This window comes from Cannabis sativa, chromosome 8 (genome assembly GCF_029168945.1).
Source record: "Cannabis sativa cultivar Pink pepper isolate KNU-18-1 chromosome 8, ASM2916894v1, whole genome shotgun sequence".
NCBI classification, from domain to species: domain Eukaryota; kingdom Viridiplantae; phylum Streptophyta; class Magnoliopsida; order Rosales; family Cannabaceae; genus Cannabis; species Cannabis sativa.
Genome location: NC_083608.1, coordinates 23,888,622 through 23,900,828, shown reverse-complemented (window position 1 = coordinate 23,900,828; position 12,207 = coordinate 23,888,622). Strand labels below are relative to the sequence as shown.

General features: G+C 25.0%; 1 protein-coding gene across 1 annotated transcript; it reads left to right on the top strand.

Moving 5' to 3' along the window:
- The first annotated feature begins 10,830 nt into the window (after nucleotides 1-10,830).
- On the top strand, nucleotides 10,831-12,096 carry LOC115700569 (uncharacterized). The gene is made up of 4 exons (XM_030628145.2): nucleotides 10,831-11,037; nucleotides 11,269-11,386; nucleotides 11,481-11,556; nucleotides 11,627-12,096. Exons 1-4 carry the CDS (start codon nucleotides 11,007-11,009, stop codon nucleotides 11,888-11,890), a joined length of 489 nt encoding a protein of 162 aa, XP_030484005.1. The 5' UTR covers nucleotides 10,831-11,006; the 3' UTR covers nucleotides 11,891-12,096.
- Nucleotides 12,097-12,207: the final 111 nt, after the last annotated feature.

Genomic DNA, 12,207 nt, shown 5'->3' with positions numbered 1-12,207 from the left:
TTTTGAGATTGAGTACATATTCTTAAATTTTGGAATCGGAATATCATGAATCAGATCCATCTCAATTTGCATGTGATTGATAGGATCATCTAAGGTGATGATAAGTTTATTTAAAAAAAATATATATATATTATAAGCATGTGAAACTACGATTTGATATTTATTTATCAAACTAATTATGCACAAAGATTAAAAGAGAAAATATTAGTTTTCGAAAAGAAATATAAATATGAAGAGGGAAGGAACTCGTACACATAGATTCACTAGCTATATTATTAATTTTATTTATATTACTAGTAAAATTACGCGTGGTACGCATGTGGAACAAAATATTCATGACTATATATAAATATTAAGGAAGAATATTATTGCTTGCTACAATATATTATATTGAGAAATTTTCAAAAATATTATTTTTTATATTTTATTTATAATTTTACGATCTAAATTTTTTATTAACAAAAATACATTTTTAATGTTTTAAAATTATAAAACTACACTTTTCTCAGTAAAATGTAAAAAAAACAACTATAAAACAATAAGAAATCATCTCACAATAACTATAAATCAACTATAATTAAACTATAAACAACCTAAAATAGCTAGAAGAACAACCTCATTACAACTATAATACAACTACAAATAAACTATTAGACAACCAAATAATGGTTTATTATTTTTACCCAAGAGATATTTTTGTAAATAAAAAATTTCCAAGCATTTAAATTAAAAAAAAAAATTGTGTTGACGTGTTTTTGTAATGGTTGTTACAAATTGTTAATCTATTTGGTAAAAATTTTTATTATATATTGCTATTAGTATAATTAAGTATCAATTTCCACTATTAACCATTTGTAAGGCGAAGCTATATTTCCTATTCAAAAATATATATATAAATATAGAAAATTTTGAATGCAATAAATAAATAATTGTACAATAAATATCTTGATACCTATCAAATTTTTAACACATAAATAATTATCATTCTATTATCATATGACACTGCATATTATAGTTATTTATTTTTTATATATTTTTTTACAAATTTTAAATAATATATAGTGCCATAAACATGATTTTGTTGCACTTATACTTGTTATTAATACTTCTACTAAATAAATTATTTAAATCTTATTTTTTTTCAAAAATATAAGTTATTAAAATTTCCAAAAAAAAAAAGTAATTATAAAATATTTTAAATAAGTATATAATTTATAACAATAAATTAATTATATATATAAACATAATGAAGATGGTGATCAGCATTCATTTTCGAACTCTAGAATTATGTAATGCACCTAAAAAATTATAATACTTTAAAAAATGAAGTGTTCTCGTGCATATATGTATGTAAATTAAATAAGTTGTTTAAACTAATATTTTTAGTATAATAAATTATTCTAAATTCTAAAAAAATTATTATTGTAAATGTGCATGTTTAATTGCACTATCTATATTTTCTTAAAAATAATTTGTTAATGTAACTTATGCTCAAAATATAATTACATTATAAATATTTATTTAATTAAGTAAATTAAATTAGTTCAAATTGTATGTATATAATTTTTTTTAAGAACTCTTCAATTGTACTAAATTATTATTTTTTATTAGAAAACTATTTAAAACAGAACCAAATATAATAATTAAAAAAGTGTGTTGGTAATATTTATTATAATTTAAGTATATTTACTAAAATAATAAAAAAAAAAAGGCTATAAATTCATAAAGAAAAATATATACCCTTTATTATTTATCCTACTTTATAATAATTAATATTGTTTATCATACTTTATAAACTTATGTTATAAATTCCCTTTACTATGTGGAGATTTGAATAATTTAATATCATGTTTTTATTATCATAATTAAATAATATTACAAAATGATATTGTTCAACAAAAATTGAAAATGATAATGGTAAAAATATAGCTCTCTAATCTATGCCATCTGTTCACAATGGTCTTCTCTTTGTACAAACAGTCATATTAAAAAAATTATCATTATTCAATTTTGTCATTAAATAAGAGGATTTTATGGTAATTAACAAGAAGATAAATGATATTTTAGTAATTTACTATAAAAAGGCCGAAAAGAGCATTGTCTCTTTTTATATAGTTATAGATTATAGATACATAACACGTTATTTTTATATATTACTAGGTGAGGCTACACGTGCCTAACTCCCCATGTTCAATTTTATTTATATTTTTGTTAGTTTTTATAAATAATTGTAATAAGAATTTATATATTTTTCTTTTTGTATCTTAATTATTGTGCAAATTATAAATACATATTTTATTATTATATTAAAAATACAAGTTTAAGGAACAAATTTTTATGGGCATTATAGATTATTTGAACATTAATTTTTATATTATTATAAGTTATTCTTAATTTTAAAATTTTGCAAGATGTCTTAAATAACTACAATGTACACGACTATGGAAAAAATTAATTGACTAAAAAATTCTCTTGAATACCAAAATATTAAGGAAGTGCATCGGTACACCAAAGAATTTTCCTACGATATTAGTACTATTAGTCAACCTATAAATTTTTTAGAAAATTTTATATAATTTATAACGCTAAAAATAAAGTATAAATATTTTGTATATATATTTATGATATAAGCATATTAATTTTTGTATATATATAATTATAATATAATATTTTTATTAAATAGGATATGAGTTAAAAAAAATAAAATTATTTCACAAAAAAATTAATTTCAAAATATTTTTATTTTTACAAGATTTACTATTTCACAGATAGTTATATCATAAAACTAAATAAGGAATATTTACAGCAAAAAGTACCTTAAGTATTAGGTTTGTAATACTTTTTTTTCGACAAAGTGATTAAAATCACTCATGAATTTACGACGCCCACGTCCGCCACCGGCGCTGGAACCTCCTCAAACTAGGATAGCTCATCGTCTAACCGCAGAGCATGCTTTGCCAACCATGAGCCGCGAAAATCTTAGAGCGAGCCCCATGGGACAAAACTGCCCCCGGAAATTTAGACAATAAAGCTATAACATCTTCAAACAATGCTCCTAACTCAATAAAATACTGAAGTTCCACCTGAAAAAAACATAAAAAATAGCATAAAACTTTAATTAGAAAACTATTCAAACTGAAGAGAATCAACCAACCACCAAGACTAAGCAACTAGATCTCCCTATAAAATACTAGAACTAGCCAAAGGGATTACCCTTTGGCTAGTTACAACTAAATTATAGCATTCTATTTCATAACCTTCATAGGATCCCTATTCCTTAATTTTACCCTTTTAAAATCAAACATAAATAAAATTTTCCTTTTAATACCCATTATTCCTTAAATATTCAAAGTATTATATACTAATTATTTCATTTTATCTCTTAAAAATATTACTTATTTATAGACTAAAACATGTCAAAATCCTTAATAAGTCAAATTATTTATTATTTTATTTATAGCGTAAAACATAGTATCTATAATCTTTATTCAACCTAAATTAAACCAAAATTGTATTAATATCCTTAAAACTTAATATTGCAATTTTCACATTCAAAAGTATCATTTTCCTATTACCACTTCATCATACATTTAATTAATAATATTAAATTAATATTAATTATTAATCCAATTCGGTATTATGACATAATGCTTCCTTATTTATTATTTAAATAGATAACCTCCTAATTATTATACCATTCAAATTATTATAAAATCTATTCATATTGGTATTTTTCTATATAACTAATAAGGCAATAATCTCAATACTTCATTAGCATTTACTTCCCATTTATTTCAATATCTTCCCAAAAATAAAAGATAAAATAAAACAAAATATTCTCAATTCACAATTAATGTCCCTATCTCCAATTTATTACAAAATCCCACATTTATAATTTATATACCAAAAATAATATTATGTTATCTATAATAAACTCATATTTATATTTTATATACCCAAAATTAATATTATGTTATCTATAATAAATTAATAAGGCAATAATCTCATAATTATATACCATAATATTAGCTATTAAATTTTATAATATTTTTAAAATTCATGATATCTTGTAATTTTAATCAATTACCCTAAATAATTAGGGGGCAGCCATAAATCATGCGCAAAAACCTTAAAAAGCACCAAAGCCATAAACAATGGCGCAGCTCATCCATCAAATTTGTAATTCCATTTCTTCCATAAAAAAACTAATAACACTCATCCAGAAATTCTTTAAAAATACAAATAATATAATAATTTTGGTGCATTCCCATAATATTGAGAACAAACTAAATTTTCATAATAATTTGACTTCCAAAATATATCTAAACCAATATATTCTCATTAGACCATTAGTGTTTCCACCTCCCTTTATTACAAGATCCTCAAGATTCTTATTCTTCATTTTACTTAATTAATTATAATATTAAAATCTGAATACTAAAATTCCAAACACTTTCCTTTTATGCTGAAAATTCCTAAAAAAATATAAACCAAAACATAACTAATAAGAATTAGCGTTTAAAGTAACCTCTCTTAAACCTTATTTCAGTTTAAAATATTCTTTAAATCATACATTAACCAAAATAATCCTTTTATTCCGACTAATAAATCTGTATAGTGCATAACTTATTAACTTTAAAATATTATTGTGTCAAAATTTTCTTATACATTCAATACTGAAAAACGTGAAAATTTAAACAAACTACCCTAAATAATTAGGGGCCCAACCATATAATAGGTGCTAAAGCCTTGTAAGGCGCCAAAGCCATAAATAATGGCGCAAAATAGAACAAAATCAATATAAAACAAACCTATAACAAAAAGAAAAACATTGGAAAAAGAAAGAATATAAAAAGAGTTGTGAAACAAAAAAAGAAAAAAAAACATTGAACTCATTTACAACAACAAACGATAGACAAAGAAAATTAAAATAGAAAACTCTTAAGGTAACTTGAAGAATGAATATGATCAAGAGGTATTAAACTATAGAAAAGTTGCTTGAGAATCGTGACCACTGGCCCTTAATATAATCAATTCTTTCACGAATCACACAGACATTATATCAAACAGTATATACACCAACTAAAACACTCTCACAATTTACATAATATCGAAATACGGCTATATAAAATGGAATGAATTCAGTCTACGAAAAAAGAAAAAAAAAAAGAAAATCAGAGAGAGAGATATTTACCGTGATAGTTTGTTGGAGGATCAGAATGATGGAGAAGCACTTTACAAACATCTTTGATTAGTCATAACATAAAAAAATAAATATATGGTGCCAAAAAACAAAACAAAGTTTTGAAAATGATAAAACAAAATCTCTATCTATCATCCCTTACCAAAAATAATTTATTATATACCTCCAAAATCTAATCTAAATAAAAAGAATACAAATCTAAAGAGGAGAGCCAGGAGGAGGACTGCTTCGTTGCTTTGAGAACATGGAGAACCGGATGAACTATGATATAGTGCTACTGAGATTGATTTAATTTAATTGCTTTAACACTGACTGGAGCGATTTTAACGAGTTCATCAGTGTAAGCCTCGACGCGGATCGGGATGGTAACTCGACGCAGATGACTGTTGATCGATCCAGTTAAAAGATGAGGCGTTGAGCTTGACGAAGCCGCATGCAGCCATGGCTCCATATGACAATCTTTTTTAAAAACGAAAAAAAAAAATGTACATCCTTAGTTACCCTTCATGAAAAGAAATCTCAATAAGCTATAATTGTATGAAACGTTTGTATATTATTGGTGTGTAATGAAGAAAAACCAGACTAAAATAATTTGCCTATGCAATGCATGCATGGTTGCCAGAATATTACTATCGTCTTTTTTAAAAAATAAATAAATTCATTAACAACTCTAGCAATGAATGGTTTGTAATGCATGCATGGTTTGTAATACTTAAGTATATACCAAAATTATTTTTTTAACAACAAAAGTATTTAAATTATAATGCTTGTACTATTTGTACTAAATTATTTGATTAGCATCAAAGATATTCAAATTTATATGTTTATAGATCCTAACTAACTAAATTATTTCTAGAATTATTTTATTATTAACTATAAAAAAATTACAAAAATACAGATCTACAGTATTTTTAATATTTTTAAGGACTAATTTTCTTTTTTTTCTTTATAAAACTATGAACAATCGTTTTATGGTTGTTCTCACATTGTTACTACAATACTATCTTCCCGAAACTTAAATATAACGTTATTTTTCAAAAAAAAAATGTAAGTAAAGAAATTGAAAAAACATATGGAAAAATGTGAAGAAAAAAAAACTATTATTAGGTACTTTGCATACGTAGTGTCAAATCTGTTAATAATTTATGTACTTTAATAATAAAAAAAATAACAACTTACGTACTTAAGTGTTACAAACGTAATGATTTAGGTGTTTTTTATTACAAAAAAAAATAATTTAGATATTTATGTGCTACAAATATAATAATTTAGTATTTTTGCTGCTAAAAATAACTTAGATACTTAAGTAATAAATATAATAATTTGAGAGTTTGTTACAAATATCTCTAAAATAATATTTTAAATGGTAAGACCCACTCATACATTAACAAATATATATTAACAAATATATGTAATAGCAAAATATAAAAAACAAAAATATGGAATAGCAAAGTGATATTGTGTTCAAGTTAATTGTAGCATTTATTTATTAAAAAAAAGTTAAATCTAGTATTAAACATACTAAAAATTTGACATTTGATAGAGACAAAGAAAGTTTTATCCAAGAAAAATAAGTTGAATGAAAAAAACATAAGTTGCTACTTATATTATTATACAAATTAAAAAAGATATACAAAAGTAGTAGTTCAAATGTTTTAATTTTGCTCCTTAAAATAATGTTTTAGCTCATTTTATATAAAAAAAATAATAATAAAATTATAATTATATTAAAGGTATAATGTTCTTCCACTTATCAACAACACTTACATATAATTTTCACATAATTATATATAATAGTTAGATCACAATCTCTTTATTTGTATTAAAAAAACCAAATAAACAAAAATGTAGTAGAAGATTTTAATATATTGATTTTTCAAACAAGTAAATTAACTCTATGATCAATGTAATATCAATGTAATTTTACAATATTATAAAGGGTAAAAGTGACAACAAACTATCATACTATTATGTCTCTTTTATAATAGTAAGAGATAGATATAGATATATAATTTAATTAAATTAAATCTTAAAATATCAACTTTAAGACTAATTAGAATTTAGTTTACTATTATTAGAATTAAGATAATTATATATTCTAATGAACATATAAACGACATTTTGTAAACTTTTGGAAAAATACCATAATTATCAATTTGTATGAATCATCTCTTTTCCACAACACAAAGCAAACTAAATTTAAGACTAATTAGTGTAGTTTATAACTTCAGTGTAAAAACAAAAGAGGGTAAAGACAAAAAGAAATAGATTTGTAATAACATTAAATTTATGAGGGCAAATTTGTCATTAAGGACTAATTAGTGTAGTTTTTGACTTCATGAGAATAAAAACAAAAGAGAGTAAAGACAAAAAAAAAATATGTAATAACATTAAATTTATGAGGGTAAATTTGTCATAAACTACCACACTAATAAGCCATATTTATAATAGTAAGATATATGATTAAAATAACATGGGAATTTCTAAAAACTGGCCATGTTTATTGGAGGCGAATTCACACGTGAGAATAATTGGACACACATCGTTACATATTTTTTTTTTTTTTGAACAAGACGCACTCGGTACATTATTATACATACTAGTATAACCATTGAGGTCGTACATTTAAGATAGAAAAAAAATTATACTGTTGTCAGAGAAATTTAGACAACACTAAAATACGTGTAAACAATAAATAAAACGAACGAAAAAAGCACGAACACTCACTTAGAGTAGCGAGTATTCAACATTAATGAACATGCTGAAAAAAAATAAGGACAAAAGAAAATATGGTAATTCAGTCAGATCACAGTCTCCTTAGTCCACTGTTGCAAATGATTTCTGTCATTTCTTATTTAATTTAGATTACTCCTTTATATAAAAAGCAAGTGTCCTTTTAGTTTTACATAACTTATCGATTGTAGAATCATTTTACAATAAATAATAGTATTAAATCAAAATAAACGTAAAAGAATAAATGAAGAACAGTTTAATTCATTTTAATAATAAGTACAACAACGTATGCAACCTATCGGGTACGAGTTGCCTGTTCATATTCTCGCACAAACTCGCAGGCTTTAGATGCGTTCTATATTCACTAAATGGCTAATAGGCCTATCACTGGAATGTCTGCGTTCACTTCGAATCATATTGGTAGCCTCGTGTGTTGACAACATGGGACACGCGATTCCTTATCGAGTCGTCGAACATGTTTCGTCATTCAGACCAATTGTTATGTAAAGAAGCGATCTTCACTTAGTCGCAAGAGAAGGTTACTTAGTCATCGCGTATATTTTAATATATGTGCAACTTGTGTAAGTCCTCTCAATCTTACTTATCTTACACTACGTAAGACATAGTATGCGACTAGACCCTATCAAGGTCACATCATCTCGCAAGTTCAGATCAAGCAAGGTTAACTCTTTGAGAGTCATTAATTAAGAGTTCATTCATTCCTCGGGGATTGGATCTACGTGTCAATTTTATAAGAGACTGCTCTCGAGTTTCTAGGCAAAAAATTCACACTATAACACATGCTCGTGGTTTCACAATTGGCAGTTGTGTCATTAGGGAAACTATTAGGAAGAGGCAGGCGAGTTATTGTCACGAGATGGTGACCTTTAATTGTCTAGTCGAGGGCTTCAAAAAGACGGTTGTAATTATTATTTTTATTTTTCCAAGATGCACCTCATCAAGAAACTATATTTATACCTTAAAGGATGTTGAGATTCAATGTTTTCTCAACAAATGATGGTGGCCGGAGTTATACCCACTATTTTTTGTATGGGTTCGGATGACACTTAAATAGGGAACAAAATTAAAACTTTTTGGGTGTATAGGATTAAGTATCGAAAATAGAAGATTTTGCAACAAAAATGGGCTCAAATGGTTGAGAAATGGGGGAGAAATGGGTGGGGGAGGCGGTGGTCGGCGAGGGTTTGGGGCTCTGGTTTTTGGGTTTGGCTGGGCTGCTGCTGTGTTCGAGTGAGGAAGAAGATGATGAATGAGACGCGTATAGGGTTACTTATATAACCCTATGGCGTCGGTTCTTATATAGGAACCGACGCCATAGGGTTTACCCTTAAAACCCAGCGTACTTTATTTTCTAACCGCCTCTAAATGGTATAATGCAATTTTATACCTACGGTTTTTATCAAAAAACTGTCTCTAAATGTCAATTTTGAACAAAGCGGATATTTTACACCCTTTAGCTTCCTTTTTTATAAATATGGGTGAAAAAACAGTCTCCAGCTAAAGGCCAACACATTGTAGTAGTGATACTATAAGAACAAAACTAATTTTCTTACTATAAAATTATTCTATATACATATATACGATATGAAACTATTTTAATCTATATTATATTATACTAGATATTATAACATATACTTTCCTTAAGGACGATATGTACATTTCATTCCATTCCATGTGCTGTTTCTGAATCATGTCTAAAACGTCTTCAAGGTATTGCTTATTGCCAAAGGAATGCAAATATATTTTCCTACAAGACAGTTCCCTTTATTCTCACCCATCTTAATATTATTATGTTTATTATATATATATATATATATATATATATATATGGGTATGCTCTTAATGGGTATTACCCATGTATGGGTATTTTATTCTTGACCATTAGATCAAATATCTAATGGTTGATATTTATAATTATTAATTAAATATTAAAAAATTAATATTTCCTATTTTGTTATTCTCTAGATTCCTAAAATAGATAAAACTATTAATAGAAATAAAAAATTTATAAATGGAATTATTATTTAAAAAATAAAACACACTAAAAAACTAACAAACTATTTTTTTTTTAATAAAAATCATTTTAAAGATTAAAAAGAAAAAAAGTGTATATTTATCTTTTTATAAAATTTCTTCAAACTAGAATTCTATATTACATTACTGAAAACAAAAAAATAATAATTTTAAGCTTTAAACTGTAATACATATAAAATGTATAATATTTTTTCTAAACCTAAAATCTTTAATTTTATAATAATTAACAATTATTTATATGTTTTTATTTTTAAAAAAAAAAATACTTGAGCTTACCAAATCTATAAGAACAAAACCAATGAAAAAAAATTTAACAAAAAAAAAAATGAAGGAAGAACAAAGTGTCATAAACATTATTGAATAATGGCAATTACCAAAACAAGAATTTCAACACAAAAAATTATATTTGACTCCTAGAAAAGATTATCATCTTTCAATATAAATAATGAACAACACCTCATTAGTTATTCTAGGAGAATGATGCATGGTAATATCAAAAAAATTATTGGATGATAATAATATTTCTCTAACAATGATAGCCTAAGTAAGAATTAAGAAGTATTGTAGCGTTTTATTTTTAAGAGTATGAATAATATTAAGACAATTGGATTTCACAATCAAGCTCTTATTCTCCTAATAAAAAAACACATTAATATACATGTAAATGATTTTTAGTTTTACAATAATAAATTATTAATATACTCACAATTTCATAAAATAATAAAGTAGTAATTTTAATTAATTTTTAAAAATAATTTATAATTTATTTTTCAAATTATTAATTGTAATTATTATTTCTAATTTTATAAAAAATAAATATAATTTTTTTTTAAAAAAAAATAATTGTTAGAAACTTGCCATAAAAGGTTATTAAATTGTTACCTTATTAATTTTTTTTAGTTCCTATCAATGGGTATTACCCATTAAGAAGTGTTCCATATATATATATATATCACTTCTAAATTATGTTATACCCCTACTCAAAATAATTAAACCACAAGAAGTTTAGGATATTATGGGCCAATCCCTCCAAAAAATTTCTTCCGGTATCATCTTTCTTTTTCAATCTCAATTATTTTGTTTATCTACATATTTTTATACATATAGCAAATATGCAATTGTATCGAATTGGGTCATGAAATTTTTTTTATTTTGATGAAACGAGATGGTGTGTGTACATATAAACATGATGACATGCTGTCAATAATTATGTATATATATATAGAACATTATGTTTGTGTAAACTATGATTTCATTATATGAGATTTTGTATGTAGGAAGTGAGCAGAAGAACATAAAAATATCCACTATCGAACGGTGCTATAAAAAGCATCTGGAAGCCAAAAAGGACCCTACCGTAGCCGATTTCTATCGGGCAGTATGCCAAACTGTCGAGTACTAATTAATCAATCACCTATCTTTTTTTATTTTTTCACAGAAATGATTGATAACTAAATATAATTAATCTATGTTAAATCTAATTTTGCAGAGAAATCAACAAAGAATTAGGTAACACTCAAATTAAGATACCCGCTGCTGATGTAGTCCACAAGGCCTATATCCACGTAAGTACAGATATATTATAAGTATTAACGTTAATAATATATGAATTAATTGGTGGTGATATATGAATAGGTTCATGATGAGCAGAATAGTGGAGAAGTGACAGAGATAACAAAGATACAATTTCAAACAATCCTGAAAGAGATACTGAATATAAGTCCAGGATTGACAGGACTTGGAGGAGCTAAGGATACGCTGATTTACATCTTTGGAGTTCCTATTGCTACTTTGTTTATAAAGCAGTCTTTGATGCCACGTGCTATTCGTAATGACTTCTTTATTCCAGGAGTCACTTCTGCTACAGTCTTTGTTCTTGCCAAGCTCAACAAGCTTTGATTTGATCATCATCTACCTATTAATATATTATATATTCTGTTGATAACAATAATAATAATTAAAATTAATATAGGGATATATATACCTGGGTTTTTTCTATCGGGCTCATAAAAAATGCCCTCTTCCTTGGAAACGAATAATCATGATCCAACGATTATATAAATTCAGACACTTGAAATATAAATTTTCTAAAAAAATTAGTATGACTGTGTTTATTGTACTATAGTAATTTTTTTTTTTTTTTGCAAATTTTGGAGCAATTAGATGATTTGTCTTTGACTTTTTCTTTTACTGTAAATTATATTTAGTTTATTGAA

Coding starts and splice junctions, on each gene's coding strand:
- LOC115700569 (XM_030628145.2), top strand. CDS start 11,007: ATGGGCCAATCCCTCCAAAAAATTTCTTCCG. Junction 11,038..11,268: donor CCTCCAAAAAATTTCTTCCG/GTATCATCTTTC, acceptor TTTTGTATGTAG/GAAGTGAGCAGAAGAACATA. Junction 11,387..11,480: donor GCAGTATGCCAAACTGTCGA/GTACTAATTAAT, acceptor CTAATTTTGCAG/AGAAATCAACAAAGAATTAG.